Source organism: Camelus dromedarius, chromosome 15 (genome assembly GCF_036321535.1).
Source record: "Camelus dromedarius isolate mCamDro1 chromosome 15, mCamDro1.pat, whole genome shotgun sequence".
Lineage (NCBI taxonomy): Eukaryota > Metazoa > Chordata > Mammalia > Artiodactyla > Camelidae > Camelus > Camelus dromedarius.
This window is the reverse complement of record NC_087450.1, coordinates 38225234-38242353: the sequence shown is the minus strand read 5'-3', so window position 1 is coordinate 38242353 and position 17120 is coordinate 38225234. Positions and strand designations below refer to the sequence as shown.

Sequence of the window (17120 nt, the reverse complement as noted above, 5' to 3'; positions counted from 1 at the left end):
ATTTGGTTTTGAAAGTATACAAAATATACCAAATTAAAATTTGTGTTTCAGAAAATATGGAAAGTTGCATATCAGTGCTTCTCCACAGAACTAGAGCGACCCATCACTGTAAGGACAGGTGTAACTGAGAACACGTGGAGGGACACGTTAATGGTTATAGTGTTTGAGATAAAGGGCGCTGCCAGATTTCCAGGTGTTCCTGGGGAACACTCTAAGTGCCAGGACAACTCTTGGACCCCTCAAAACTTCAGTGGTGCTCCTGGAAACCCAATGCAGGTTAGAATACCATTCTGAACCCGGGCTGACCATCAATCCATGAAAAACTTTTAGACTCTTCTTGACCTTCTGAGCTAGATTATTCTAAAATAACTCCAGCAAATCATGTCTCAGTTCTCATTACACGTCTCAGTTCTCATTACAAGGGACAAAAGGAGCATTTTTGACACTACTGAAAAATGTGTACATGCGAAAAAGTAGAACATTCATTAACTACTGTAGCATACGAAACATCACAGTGGACAGTTTCAAGGACACCAGAAGAGGTACCTTTTAGATTCCACATAGCACTGTGGCTCCAGATTGGAACAAAGAGACTTTGAGTTCTGGGCAGCGGAAGCCCTTGAAAAGTAATGTTGATTTGAAGGAGCAAGGGGTAGAAGGCTTATGCTTGCCTGTTAAGTAGTCAAACAAAGAAAAAATAAAAACACATTAAATTTATATATGTATGTGTGTATATAATTTTTTAATTATGTAACTGAACATGAGAAAAAATATACATGTGTCCCTGAAAGTATCATGATCCAATCATATGGGGTATTTTAATTTTACTGGCTTTCCAAAGGTCCAAACTCTATATAATGATAAACTTCTCCATATTCCTCACAATCAATAATTAAGGTTGGTTCATTACTTTGGATTTACATCTACTTTGTCTAACACACTTTTATTTCCCTGTACCCCTCTATTACCTCCCCCAAAACAAAATCAGGTTGTATTAAAGTATCTTAACTGCAATTCCACTGGATTCCAAATCTGACAAATATTTCAATTCATGAGACACCTATAGCACATTATCTATAGTTGTACACTTTATTTAAAAACAAATAATACACTTAGAGCCACCAAAAAAGGATATCTTAGCTTATCCATACCCTGAATTTACAAAAGAATCTTCTTGCACCACAAAAATTAGCATTTGGGTTAATTTACATTAATTGATATTATACCTAAAATTTAAAATACCTGAATATCAAACAGTCTGGCCCAGGGCTCACCAGCTGGAAGGGTGTGGAGAAAGGAGTTATTCAGGAGTCTGAACTGATGATGATGCCCTGAGGTCAGCGCTAGTAAACTGAAGTTGAGAAGACATAGCCAGTAGATTACAGGATTACAAAGAAGCAGTTTCTCCTAAAAACAGGTATTAGATCATATAGTTGGGACAGGGCTACGGGATACCTCTTAATCTGGATTGGAAAAAAACTATGTGGAGAAGTGGGTTGCATTGTTTCTCACAAGAGGCAAGCTTCAGCCAAACAATGAGAAGAAAGTAGGGAGGGTGGTATGTGGTAGACTGAAGACTTTCTGATTCCTGATAATACCAACTTTAGCAGCTCCCTACAAGTCAACTAAAACACCATTCTTTGAGACATTTTCAGAGAGAAGCTAACACAACCAGGGAAAAATCATTCTACATTAACAAGGCACTCACTGGTTCATAGCCTGTTAAAAACTCAGGCAGACATTAGAGTTAATCTCAATTAAAATGAACTTTCTAATTTGCATCTGGGGGATGACAAGCATGTGGTCCCAGTTAAATCAAACCTAAAGCTTGATTAGCAAAGATTCAAAAAATTCTGACCCTTAAGCACCACTTTAGGAATACTGCCAGAATAAATAAGTAGGATCTAAGGATCACTGTTTGGCTTTATATTTGCCCCTTTTTTTGGACTGGGAAAAAAAAAAAAAAGATGCTATCTGTTTAATACCTTGTGAACCTGGTGTCCCTTACAATGACACTGAGATCCAGTTAGATGATGGATATGGTCAATTAAAAAGCTTTCAGTGGCAAAAGTAAAATGATTCGAATCATTTACCAATGACCTAGCCTGTCCTTTGTTTTTAAACACGGATACATTAGTTTACTGGACCTTCCTCTAAAATGAACTTAAGGAATTGACACATTTCAGAAAAACATACATACAGTTTCTGTCAGCTACTACTTTTGTACAAACTAAATCCCAGTGTTAAACAAAATACTGCAATTTTATAAATAACTAAACAAGTAACACAGTAACGAAGGCATTTTCTGAGTAAATAAAATTAAAGATTAGGTACTTAATAGCCTCGAAATAGCTTTCAAAGAATAAGGTAAGCTGAAGAAAATTATACTTAGAGCTCTTTTCCCATGTAAATGAATAACAGTTTGGGTCTGGGTTGAAAATATCACACAGACATAGACTAACCAGAGATTATCTCCACTTATTATCAACACTGATGATAAATTTTAAGCAGTTCTTTCAAAAGAAAATCAAAATTAATTCTAAGTCTTTCAATCTGATTTGTGACATCTTTGTTCAGTATAACTGAAATGACAAAGCCTAAGAAAAGCACCAACACTGATTTTTAAATTGCATCCAACCATTGTTTTAGATGTCATAAAGATCTGCTCGAGTCACAATGGCAGCAATGACAAAGAGGTAGATATGAAAGATGCCATTTAAACACTATTCTTAGGTGGAATTTTAACTAATTCAGGTGTTTAATCTAAAAATAATTTTTACTAGTTGAATCTTGATCAGATAAGAATTTCATTATTTGCTCTTGCGTAAGGGGGAAATATATGAAATGCTAAAAAAGTGAGCCTTTTAAAATTACATTTACTCAGCCAACATTAATGAGATCCCATAATTTTGGTGAATCAATTTCTCCTTTTATCTGAACTTGACTTATAATGAAAGAATAGTTATTTTCTTCTCCACTGAAATTTCTAGGAATTCACATTCAAAATTCTTGGAAAGTACATATGGTGCTCAGAAAAGCACAAAGCGCATGAAATGTCCCCTGAAGTCCTAAAAGTTGAACAGATACATTAAAAAGACATTGATGGTCACAAATCAGGACCTTCACAGATTGGCAAACACACACACACACACACACACACACACACACACACACACACACACACACTCTCTCTCTCTCTCTCTCTCTCTCTCTCTCTCACCCCTTCCCCGCAAAAAACTTAAATCCTCATCCTCACTGTAAGGCTGCATTTGTATTTTTTTGAAAGGCACCTCTCATTCTCTAGCTATTGCCTTCTTGATGATATCTGTTTTGTCAAAAATCCTGAATGTTCAATGGAAATAGTTCAGTACTGAGAATGGAATATTTTTCAATTCACATTTGAATAGCCAGGTTTTCTTACATTCAGATTTTAATAAACTAGAATGACAGTCTTTAAAACAAGCATGCTAGCCTATAATGAATATAGTATATACAGTAATTTAAACATTTAGAACTATATATTATACTGCAAAAGCAAATAGCACAACACTCGTCATACTCATCATTACCTGCTGTGTACACCACCTCCAAAAATGAAAATACAACAGTAAAATGCACCTATGGTTTTATATATATATATATAGTCTATATATATTATATATATCCCTACAATATATATAATATATATTTATAAAATATACATACATTTTAGACATTTTCAAATAAATCTTCATCATTATCTCGAAAAGAAATCTATAGCAATACTGAAGGAATGGAAGTCAGATAAACCAAAAATTTCTCACAAAGTTCTTTATCGGTGATGCAGCTCAATTTCCCCCCTTTTAGTCATAACTAAAATGATTATAAAAGCTAAATACTTTGCATAACTAATTATCTGTTTAATGGCAAAAATTGCTAAACTTGTTCAATAGAAAAATACTGAAGGTCATTATATCACTTATGTTAAATATCTGCTATGGTTTGAGTAGCAAATGAGCTCCATGTGATAGCTGAGTTTCCAGAGGGTGCTGCAAGCTCCCAGAGATGTATCCACAGCATATGAAAATAAGGCAGGGACCCACACCTCCTGCTGATTTTCATACTATTCCAACACATTTCATCCAAAATTACTTACAAATCAAGCACTATGAAAGCATTTCAGTGACGGTTTGCAACTGGAATTTGTTCATTTTGTCAATTTGCACTGAATTTTTGATAGGCTGAGGGAAAAACCAGACATGTGTATATGGTTCTATCTGGCTGGAAGACAGCTTTGGCTCGTGTCTAGGCTGAGATCATACAGTGCCAGCAGAGAAGAATCTGTTTCTGGGTACAATCTCCAAGAGCACAGCTCTGGTTTTCTAAGGAACTTTCAACAGTTCCATCATTTGTACTACAGTCAACGTATCTCATGGTTATTTTCCACTCACTAACAGAAAAATTTTAACCATGAGACATAAAATGCAGGTGAAGAAAGTGTCTTGGTTTTAAGAATTCCAGTGACGTAAGTAAAGCAGGCACTGAAAACCTTGGAAGGTAATTAAAAAGCAGTAACTGGTAGCACAATACCTTGCAGTCATCCATCATAAGTATGCCAATTAAGGGCTCACGACTGGAATTTTCCAGTATCCTTCTACAAATATTAGGTCAGCAACATCGTTTATTTACTCTGCGAAGACCTCAAAGAGGAATCCACCAAAAACAATGTGGAATTCTATATCTACTTGGGAATATAAATATTTGCCTGGTAGCTCACATCCAAGTCAATTCATTTGAATATACAAAGGAGTCCCTTGAGCCCCCTGTTAACCAAAGCACAGAACAGATGAAATGACAAGGTAGTTGTGTTAAAATATTAAAGCATATCTGTATATCAATCAGGCAAGTTTAACACTGGTCTTTAAAGAAAATCTCCCTGTATATTGCAGAATTCTAGAGGCAGATAAGCAGAAATGTTAAAGAAAAATTGTCAATTAATATCTACACCATCACCAGAATATTTTTCTTCTGATGATGGAATATGTAGGCATAGGAATGTAGGAATTATATTAAAAAGTTAAAATATTTATGGATATGGATTTTTTTTTAAAGTCTGAGAGCCTATTAAAATATATCTTGCTGAAAATTTAGGCATTAGTAACTTATTTCTAATTTCTATATTGGTCTCTGACATTTGGGGCAAACAAGAAAGAGAGTGTGAGGAGTGGCTAGACTGCTGTGGGGATGAAGTCTATATACCAGGTCCAGAGAGTGGGTCATGGGAATCTCAAGAGCTGACCATACGTGGGTCATAGGTAAGATGCGCACAGGGAACTCTGGTCCTTTAAGACATGGTTTTTCCTAGAAACAATATGGATTTTCTGCCTGTTAAAACATGCTGTGTTTTCCAGTTAACCAATGGAGGTCGGGTAGGGAGAGGGAAACAAAAAGAGAACTCCTTAGCCAATATTAGGCACCAAACTATTCCACCCAGATTTCCAACAGGTTCTTCTTGGAGACAGTAACAGGGAACCTTCTGGGGTACAAAATAGTTGCTTTATTTAGTACTTCTGCAAAAGAAGCTGCCTGAGGTTAACCATACCCTTTGGACTGTTAAAACATAATAATTATGAACTATTTTTGGTAGGTGTCAGGTGATTTGAATCTGAGACATGAAGAAAAAGGAGAGATCATCTGAAGCATGGTTTTGTACGTTTTGATAAACGAGTACTTGTAAATATCCTCCATCTTTTCAACCACCAAAAGGTAAGATTTCATTGATATGAAATAATCTCTGTGGTACTATAAATGTCACATGAATAAAGTGAATTTTAAAATTAATAGAAATTATTATAAACATGTGCCCTGCTTGCCCTTAAAAATAAACAGAATCTTAACCCTGAATAAGTTAAATCCTTTAGTAAAAGCAGATTCTATCAACTACTCTTCATAATGGTGTTTTTGACAGCTAAACTTTAGATGGTCCCAAATCTATTTTCAAAAATGTAATACAGAAATCTGCTTACAAACTAAATTATTTGTTTAGCATTTCTGAATAATAATATATTTAACATATTATTGCATTTTCCCCCTTAATAGGTAAAATGTTTTGCCAGGTGCTTTATGTGAACAGTTGAAAGGAGGGTGAAACTAAAAACTCATTTAAACACTGCCTGGTCATTGTGAACATAGGGGTTCGTACAGCAGACACGGTAAAGATTACTGTTTTGATTACCTACTGTGTTTAACAAGATTTCTCAGGGAAGAACTAGGTCTAAATTTCTGTTCTCCCTTTACCCACTCCCTGCCATCAAGCTTTTTATTCACCCCTTATAGTGTGCCCTATTTACTCAATTTAAGGACAAGCTAAACCCATGTTCTTCGCTCAGGCCTGCCTAGCGAATTAGAACAACCTCAGAAATAAAAGCTCCTATTTTGGGAAGAATTTTAAAGTTTTTCAGGCTCACAGATTCAGCTGAGCTTGCAGCAACCTGAACAAACCTTAGTTTTAGAAAACAGTATATGAATTGCAAAACTATAACAAATGTTCTCTGTGCTCCTTCAGCAGAACAAAAGGGCTGGATGGGTTGATTCTTGCCCTGGTCTTCTGTATTTCTTTTGTGCAGTTGATTATTTATAAAGAGCTAGAAGGTGAAGATGATGCATTGTGTCATACAAAGACTTTAGCCAGTGCATCAGCCCCAGCACTGGCTATATAGCATTTGGATGGGTGGAAAGCTACATCATGAATTGATTCTTCAAACTTTTTCCGATGAGCTGTGAACTCTTGGATACAGGTCTTACTTTCTAGGTTCCATAAACGTATTGAACAGTCATGACCTATATCACAAGAAAAGAAATTAAAAGAAAAATTACATTAATGTGAAAATGATAAGGATAAATAAATAATCCATAGTTGTACTTACTGCCAGACATCAAGTACAGGCCATTAGGGTCAACTGCTAAACTTGTAACGGCTTCTAGGTGGGCTACCATCGAGTGGATCAGCTTGCCTTTGAAAAAAGAGATTATTACTCTTTGTTAACAGCTTTCCTCACCCTGAATATAAGCCAGCTACCACTGGTTTCTCTTTGTGTCGTCTCTGCATCAACTGCTTTTCCAACTGCTGATAACACGTGTCTCCTTCCCCGCTCTAGCCTCGGCAACGATGAGAAACAAAAGCTCAAATTTCAGATTATATTTTTGTCTTTCAAATCATAATATGGTACTTAGTCATTTGTACACAAGTATTCCTTTAAGCCATGTTCATTAATTAGCTCAGACATTATTAATCACCTACTTTGCATCTTTGGCTACAGGCAAATCACATGGGTTGTGGGAACAGAAGAAGAGTCAAAGGAACAGAGAGAAAACCTGGCCACAATTTTGGTTGAAACAGTATATAGAAAGAGATTAAAAATATTAAATTAGTCATCACTCACAGCCAAGCAAAGTCAGCAAAAGTCAACATATTTACAAAGTCAATAGCAGATATTTAGGTAAATGTAGCTGCAAATACAGAGAGTTTTTCTCCCAACTAGCTCTTCGTGTATTTCCTTTAGACTAATAGTAAAATATAATCTAATAAAAATCGGTAATGTTTCCATACTGCAATTCAAATCAATTAGGATCAAATAATATAAAAATGCAGACAAAATTAGTCTATGGAAAATGAATAAAATAAACCAAGTGACTCAGGGGTTTTCCATCTGCAATGCTAAGGCTCCTCAACAATTGAACAATTTTAACAAAATGTAATGATCATATATGCCTCGACTTCCAACATATTTCTACTTTTTTGCAATATATTCATGGCAGGAGATGATTTTGTTGGTACTTGAATTAATTTTTCATTGTGTTCCTAGTGATGATCTTCGCTCTAGGGCCAGAATATAGTACCTACTTATTATTAAATAAATCAGGATGATTCTGTGTGCTATCGTGAAGACTAGTTCTTAGCAGAATTATATGGAGTAAAAAGAAGCTGATCTGGGAGAGCATCTATGTTTCCATGCCTATTCCCTGACTAACAAAGGCATTGACAGACACCAAACTATAGTGGGGTTATTTTTTGCTTTAACATTAATCAATTTTAATAAATTCTTACCTGTATTGTTATCATAGAATTTGATGTGCCTGTCTTCATGAGCAGTGATGCTGATAGGAAGAGTGGGATGACTGATGACTCTATTTATTTGGCAGGAAGAGTTAGCTGCTAAAAAGAAAAAATTAAAGAGCACCACAACTTTGTCAAAGCTACTATTTCTTCACACAAAAGAGAACTGAATATTCACCTAAGAGACTAAAAAAGTAAATAATGTGACTTTAATTTGTCTTTAGTTCGTTTATTCTCCAATTGTGTTCATAATGCAATGTTAGGAAATGAGAATTGCCTGAGCAATACTCTACTGACAAATCTAGAAGACCTAAGAATTAGAACTTCCTTTTCTACCCACTGCTATCTATGGATGCTACCTAGGGCTTAGCCTAGAACTGACATTTCTCATTCTACAATGTTCTGTGATATTTCTGTTACTTTAATATAGAATTCTATCATTACTTACATGCAGATAATTCCCAAATTTAAATTTCAGCTTTCTAGACATAGAGCTCTTTATTGATAAACATGGTTATCATCTAAAGATAAACATGACAAAGAGAGCTTTTTAACTCTTTAATCTTCTCTTTCTCATCATAATAGAAATGGTCATCATTTGACAGTCCACTATGGTACTTAAACTATCACAAGTTCCTCCTGAAAGCCTTTTATCAAACAGAAATCAATTACTAAGAAGTTTAATTAGTGATTTTAAAGATACTTTAATAAGAAAAAAAATCTACATAAAGATAACACTAATTTAAGATATGTCAAAGTTAAAAAAAATAATCATTATACCATGGTCTAGGAAGAAAACGTCCTTATAAAATACATTATTGGGACAACTGGCAAATTTGAGTGTAAATAACAACAAACAGAATCATTGTGTCAATGTTAAATTTCCTGATTTTGAGAATGCAATGTACTGTTAGAGTATGTTCTCATTCTTAGGAATTTCATGCTAAAGGATCTGGGGGCACAGGGATATAATGTCTCTTAAGTGGTTCAGAATTTTAAATTAATACACATATACAGGGGGAGGGTGTAGCTCAGTGGTAGAGCGCATGCTTAGCATACACAAGGTCCTGGGTTCAATCCCCAGTACCTCCTTCAAAAAAACAAAAACAAAACAAAACAAAAATACACATATACAGAGTATGATAAAGTAAATGTGACAAATGTGGCAAAAATATGTTAAAAATTGGTTGAATCTGGGTGAAGGGTAACCAGGAGTTCTTTAACTCTTTTTGAAACTTTTCTTTAAATTTGAAAATATTTTAAAAATAGAGTTTAAAAATTTTTTTAATCTTAGAATAAGTATTATGAATTTATATTCACATAAAAGAAAATATAGCTATGTACAGTCAGAAATCATGTGATGCCTAGAAATATGACATCTTAAAAACTGAAGATAGTCTTTTCCCAATGTTAATGGCATGTAGCCACCCAGTCTGTTATCTCAGTGCACAACAAAAAGTCATTTGACAATGTGGGGTAAGCTCTGGGTCATTCTACTCAATTTAAAAGGTCCTAAACAAATAGTTAATATTCAAAATTCAACCTATGTATTGTTTTCCTCTGAAGATAACACACCATTGAACAATATCCTCTCCAAGGTCCAGAAGGACAGTAACAACCAAAAAGAAATACTTTAAGTATAATATCTCATACATTTTGAGAGAGAAGTTTCTGAGAATGGCTTTAATTACTCTGAGATCTAGAAAATGATAGAAATCAAATGATGGAAGCAGGCAAAAGAAAGTTACTTAGCAATTTTTTTGAGGAAATTTCTCTACTTGATGGTAAGTAAGCAAAATGCAAAGAACACTAGAAATAAATTGAAGGCCTCCCAGCCATCATTCTAACAATGAATCTACAACAATTCTCCAAATATTTATATTCAGCTTGCAACCTAGAAATGGTTTACCTTTTCACTGAGTTCACAAGTACCCAATTACCTGCTCCAACTACATTTGACTTACTCACAGTCAAATCACCACTGACATCAATGAGAAGGTAATTTATTCTGATTCCTACAAGTATCTTTCATTCTCTTAAATGCTATATGAAATTCACTTTTACCTTAAAATATGTTTAGTCTGAACTTAAATTTTTTTTTAAATCTGCTAAATTCCAGAACACTACAATATAGTCAAATATAAACAGCTAAGGGGTAGTCATAGTAGAAAGGAATAAAAGACTAATTTAAGTTTGCTTTATGTAAATCAATCTGATAATTTAGGAAATGTCAGGACATATTATTAACGCAAAATAATTATTGCTTATTCCAATAATGTTGCCTTTGTTCAAAACATTCTTGGCAGTCCTCTTCAGAAAATGCTTCTAGTATTGGACAAAAAGTCATATGACTTTACAGTCATACATCTGGGGGGAAAATGGAATTGCCTAGTTCAGTCTATCCATCTCATCCACCAGACTTGAGATCCTATTAATTTGTAGCAGTCATTAAAAATCAACATTTACACTGAGGACATTAAAAGGATTTCAAAAATGTTCACATCCTTCTTAATTTCATATAGTTTTTCAACTTTACTACTGTAGGTTTAGGTCACATATTTAAGTATGATTCTAAATTTACTAAGAGTCTAAAAAACATGAATTTCTTGGCAAAAAAAAAAATTCTTTTTTCCTGTTCCATAATCTCAATTTTAATTTTTTTTGTTTCTCTCTTTTAACATCCAAATAGTTCAAAGCTCCATTCAAACCTACCTCCCCAAATAATTCTCACAGGACACCAGAAGAAAATAAAAGACAACAGATTGGGAAGAAAAAATGATGAAAGTCAAAAAGGAACGAAGGAATCTTTTGAGAGAAAAAGAAAAGGGAGAGAAGGAGAGAGAGCCACACATATTCACACACACGCACATGCACACACACACTGTGGTAATTATTTTTAAAGCTAGTTCTCAAATTAAAACAACAGTGTATGTGTATATAGTTTTCTTTACCAACTTCAGCCTAAACTGTGATTGTTTTAAGCCTAAAGATAGAAAAGTAATGGTTATGAAAGCTAGAAACCAAAAAGATTCTGTAGTATCTTCTTTACAGTCTTAGAAATTATTTCCTTCCCAACTTCCTGTACCCAATAAGGAGCTTCAGACTTGGGATTCTGAAAGGCACAACTTGATCTATTTTTTAATCAATACTGAGCTGTGTCAAATTGTATTAATATAAAATTGATTTTAAAAATAAAATTATGAGAAATAAAAAGATTTATTTTATACAGGCATATCTTGCTTTATTGCAGTTCACAGTTACTGTATTTTTTACAAATTAAAGGATTATGGCAACCTTGCATTGAGGAAATCTATTGGTGCCATGTTTTCAATAGCATTCATTTACTTCATGTCTATATCACATTTTAATAATTCTCACAATATTTCAAATTTTTTCATTATTACTGTATTTGTTATGATGATCTGTGATCACTGATCTTTGATGTTACTAATGTAATTATTTTGGGGCACTTGAACTGCACCCATATAAGATGGTGACCTTGATAAGTGTTGTGTGTGTGCTCTGACTGCTCCACTGATTGGCTGTTTCCCTGCCTTTCTCTCTCCTTGGGCCTCCCTGAGGCATAACAATATTGAAATTAAGCCAATCAATAACCCTATAATGGCCTCTACCTGTTCAAATGAAAGGAAGAGTCACATGTCTCTCACTTTAAATCAAAAGCCAGAAACAGTTAAGTTTAGTAAGGAAGGCATATCAAAAGGATAGGCTGAAAGTTAGGCCTCTTGCTCTGAATGAACAGTTGGCTAAGTTGTGAATGCAAAGGAAAAGTTCTTGAAGGAAACTGAAAGTGCTACTCCAGTGAACACATGAACGATGAGAAAGTAAAGCAGTATGGAGAAAGTTTTAATGGTCTGGATAGAAGATCGAACCAGCCACAACATTCCCTTATGTCAAAGTCTAATCCAGAGAAGGGCCCTAACTCTTTAACTCTATTAAAGCTGAGAGAGGTGAGGAAGCTGCAGAAGAAAAGTGGGAAGCTAGCAGAGATTGTTTCATGAGATTTAAGGAAAGAAGCCAACTCCATAACATCAAAGTGCAAGATGAAGCAGCAAGTACAGATGTAGGAAGTTGCAGGAGGTAATCCAGACGATCTAGCTAAGACAATAAATAAAGATGGTTACATTAAACAACAGATTTTTCAATGTAGATGAAACAGCCTTATATTGGAAGAAGATGCCATTCAGGACCTTCATAGCTAACGAGAAGTCAATGCCTGGCTTCAAAGTTTCAAGGGAAAGGCTGATTCTCTTGTTAGTGGCTAACAGAGCTGGTGACTCTAAGTTAAAGCCAATGCTCATCTACCATTCTGAAAATCCTAGGACCCGTAAGAATTATGCTAAATCTACCCTGCCTGTGCTCTAGAAACGAACAACAAAGCCTGGATGACAACACATCTGAATATAATATAGTTTACTGAGTATTTTAAGCCCATTATTGAGACCTACTGCTCAGAAAAAAAGATTCCTTTTAAAGTATTACTGCTCATTGACAATGCACCTGGTCACCCAAGAACTCTGATGAAGATGTAAGAGATTCATCTTGTTTTCATGCCTGCTAACACAATCTCCATTCTGTAGCCCGTGGACCAAAGAGTAATTTCGACTTTCGAGTCTTATTATTGAAGAAATACATTAGGTAAGGCTATAGCTGCCATATATAGTGATTTCTTTCATGGATAGGGACAAAGTAAGTTGAAAACCCTTTTGGAAAGGATTTACCATTTTAGATGCCAATCATTAAGGCCATCAGTGATTCATGGGAAGAGGTCAAAATGTCAACACGAACAGGAGTTTGGAACAGGTTGATTCCAACCCTCATGGATGGCTTTCAGGAGTTCAAGACTTTAGTGGAAGGAAGTAACTACAGATGTGGTGGAAACAGCAAGAGAACTGGAACTAGAAGTGGAGCCTGAAGATGTGACTGTGACTGAATTGCTGTAGTCTCATGACAAAACTTAAACGGGTGAGGAACTGCTTCTTATGAATGAGCAAAGTAAGCGGTTTTTTGAGATGAAGTCTGTTTCTGGTGAGGATGCTGTGAAGACTGTTGAAATCACAACAAAGGACTACATAATTATATAAAACTTATTAATCAAGCAGCAGCAGGGTTTTAGAGGATTGACTCACATTCTGAAAGCTGTTCTACAGTGGGTAAAATGTTATCAAACAGCATTGCATGCTACAGAGAAGTCATTTGAGAAAGGAAAAGTCAATTGATTCATTGCTGTCTTATTTTAAGAAACTGTCACAGGCATCCCAACCTTCAGCAACCACCACCCTGAGCAGTCAGCAGCCACCAACATCAAGACAAGACCCTCTGCCAGTAAAAAAGATTACAACTCACTGAAGGCTCAGATGACAGTTGGCATTTTTTAGTAATAAAGTACTTTTAAATTAAAATTAAAACATTTTTAGACATAATGCTGTTGTACACTTAATATAATAGTCTACAGCATAGTGTAAACATAACTTTTATATGCACTGGGAAACCAAAGTGATTGTCTCTACTGCAATACTCGTTTTATTGCAGTGGTCTGAAACCAAACCTGCAATAATTCCAAGACAGGCCTGTATTTAGAATAAACATTATTTTCTTCAAATAGAATTAAAAACTAAACATTTGGCATATAATTAAACTTAACCTCTTTTTAGAATAGCTCAAATGTTACTTCAAACAGTATAGTTTAAATGTGAATAAACTTAACCTAAAGTCTGAAAATCAACAGTAAATCATTATATCCTTCTAAGTAATTGTTATATGATTTTGAGGCAGAACATTTTATAATGACAAGTATTTTTCACAGTTGACTCTAGTAGTTATAATTTTGATAAAACTTAAAAAATTGATCCAAACAAAGACTATTTAAAATTGGTATACATACTTGAATCTAGGTTGGATTCTAAAGTGAGAATGCGTTGTTGTGTCTCCATGTTAAAGATGCTCGTGTATCCTTTGCTGAATGATGCTACCATATGGCTTGGGTCACTGCTTACTAGATCCACAGAGGCAGGGATTCCCAATTCTAAGAGTCAGAACATATTCAAAGAGAATGGTAGTTAGAAGGTCTACTTGACAATGTGCTTAAAATATAGCAAAACAAATAGTGGTATGATTTCCTTAAGAAGTAAATAAGGCTCAACATTAGAAGAATTACCTCATAGCCACTCAGTGGAGATTGTTTCTTTTGTTGCTTTTAGTCCTAGTCTATTTTATTACCCTTACCTGTTTATCATATCTTCTGTCACCCAGCTACTGTATTCATTGAATCCAAGCCTTCATTTAGAAATAAACAAAAAACATGTACAGACTACAAATTTTTCTTCTCCCACCTCAATCAACCTGGGGTTTAGGAAATCTTCATTTTAAAGGTCCATCTCTTACTAGGAATTCTAACTATTAAAAATATGGAATTGAGGGAGTAAAATTTCAAACTGTTATTTATTGGTAGTCATGCAAATATCAAATGCAGGCAACTCATTAAAACCTAGACACGAGTTATGACAGCTCAAGAAAAATAAGGTATTTTTATTTATCATCTAGAACAGAGTAAAACGTGATTAAAATTTGGAACTTATTTATAAATGTAAAAAAATAAAGTTATATGTATATGTGAATATAATCTGATTTTTTTCATTTGGTTCAAAATCTAACTAAAGCAAGCTAACAGTTCAAAAATGTGTATTATAGTAGAAGATATATTAATGGCCAAAGAGCACACCAAAAAAAGTGCTCAAAATAATTAGCCACCAAAGAAATAAAAATTTAAATCACAATGAAATACTGCCACATGCTCACCAAAATGACTAAAATTAAATACACTCTCAACACTAAATGTCTGTAATCAAGGATGTGGAGCTACTGGAATTCTCATATGCTGCTGTCATTGGTGTAACATGGCACAACCACTTTGGAAAAAAGTCTGGCGATTTCACATAAAATTAAACATGTAAGTCTACTTCTAAAGTCCAGTAATTCTAGTTTTAGGTCTTTATCCACCTGTGATAAAAAACATATGAATTTTCTGAATTTTCCAGTGGGGGGGGGTATTGCTCAGTGGTAGAGTGCATACCTAGCATGCACACGGTCCTGGGTTCAATCCCTGGTACCTCCTAAAAGTAATAAATAAATAAATAAATAAACCTAATTACGAAAAAAAAAATTTTTTCATAGCAGCTTTGTTTATAACAGTAAAAACTGGAAACAACCCAAACATCCATCAAAAGATAAATGATAAACACACTGGTTTAAAGAAATACTATTAAACAATAAAAAAAGTCAATTATTAATACTTATTACAACATAGATGAGTCACAAGAACATTACAGTGAGAGTAAAACATCAGATACAAAAAGAGTACACATTGTATGATTTCATTCATATGTTTTAGAATAGACAAAACGATCTACAATAAAAGAAATCACAACAGTGGGTACCTCTGGTTAGGAATGGGGAAATGAGACTGACTGGGGAGATGAGAACACAAAGAAACTCTGGGGAGGCGACGGAAATGTTCCATAGCTTGATAGGTACAAGAGTTACGCATTTGTCAAACTTATTAAAATGTATCCATAATACCTGTTTTTTACTGTATATAAATTATATCTCAGTTTTTATTAATTCCAAAAAAAGTTACTATCTCACCACATAGTATGATTTTTTAAATTACACACATTAAGTTGGAAATTCAAAGAAATACATCTTCATTGCTTAAAAAAAACCCTTCAAATTAAATTTAAACAGTAAGAGTTTATAGAGTCATTTGTTTGTTTCTTTTTAGAGTAAGACATTTTATAAAAGACTCAGTAAAATAATGAAAAAAAAAAAAGTATGTACCTTGATTATCATTAAACACACTCAGGGCTGGAGCCACCTCAGTTGTATTCCATACACGGAGAGTGCCATCTGCTGAACAGGACAACAAACGCTGGTGTGCTGCACTGTAAGCCAAGCCCCAGACTGCATCGGTGTGGCCCAGGAGAGGGCCTCTTAAAACAGAAGGATCTGTACAAAACAGCAAGAATGCAGGGGAAAAAAGCACAAGTTATAAAGGTATGTAGACTCCAGAGAAAGTAAAATATACAAACAAAATACCTGGCAACAGTATAAAATATGCTTCCTAGTTTCTATTATTCTTCTGAAATGCTGAAAAAAACAGGCTTGGAAACATGCAAATTTAGGGTTTAAAATGTATAAATTAAAATTTAGAAGTTTATTATTTTTCTCCTTAAAAACCTTAAGTATTTCCCTCTCCCTTTTTTCCTTCCATTTAGATTTCTTTAAAACCATGTTAACACAAATCATTTGCATTTAACCTACTTCCAGAGAAAGCACAACTCATATTCCCTGAGGAAGTGAATGGAGACTCCTTCTCCCCTCTGACCACCTTCAGCACTTTGGATACACTCCTTTGGGCCACTTGGGCTATAAACGACAGTTATTCATGGGAGCAACAGGCCTCTGACATTCATAATGGACCTGAACTAAGATCTTCAAGAATTCCCAAATTCTCAAACAGTAAGAACTCACAAATGAATAATGTGTATGCCGGGGAGGAGCAAGGAGGTGGCAGTAGGGGGCAGGATGGATCACTTAGCACTGTTTTACAACAAAAGCCAAACTGGAAACTTTAATTATTAACCCATGACTCTATGAAGTGGTACTTTCAAGATGGTTCACGGACATCAAGTTAAAAATGTCAGCGGTGTTCTCTGTCCTGTATCCTCTCTTGGTCATATCACAGAATATTAATTGAAGACACACTGTGTATTAGGCACTATGCTAGATACAGGGGCCATGCAGATGATTAAGACACAATACTATCCTTGTCCTCAAAAGACAATGTGGTCAGTACAATAAAGCTTCTTGGACAGAATGACACCTAGAGTGCACAGATGTTGGCTAGTTAAAAAACAGAGGGAAGGCATTCCTGACAAAGAAGGAAGCTCCTACAAAACCACAGAAGGAAAAATAGCATGCTAAGAAATTCAGCATGAAGTTTGAGGCA

General features: G+C 34.7%; 1 protein-coding gene across 2 annotated transcripts in view; it reads right to left on the bottom strand.

Annotated features, from left to right (window-relative positions):
* Positions 1 to 723: 723 nt before the first annotated feature.
* Positions 724 to 17120, bottom strand: part of STRN (striatin) — an 86279-nt gene continuing 69882 nt past the window's right edge. For both annotated transcript variants that reach the window (XM_031466842.2, XM_064494588.1), the window contains exons 14-18: positions 15950 to 16117; positions 13998 to 14138; positions 8087 to 8194; positions 6906 to 6992; positions 724 to 6819 (exon numbers count right to left, since the gene is read on the bottom strand). In XM_031466842.2, coding sequence (XP_031322702.2) covers positions 6650 to 6819; positions 6906 to 6992; positions 8087 to 8194; positions 13998 to 14138; positions 15950 to 16117 — 674 coding nt within the window. In that variant the 3' untranslated portion in view covers positions 724 to 6649. The remainder of the gene's footprint in view (positions 6820 to 6905; positions 6993 to 8086; positions 8195 to 13997; positions 14139 to 15949; positions 16118 to 17120) is intronic.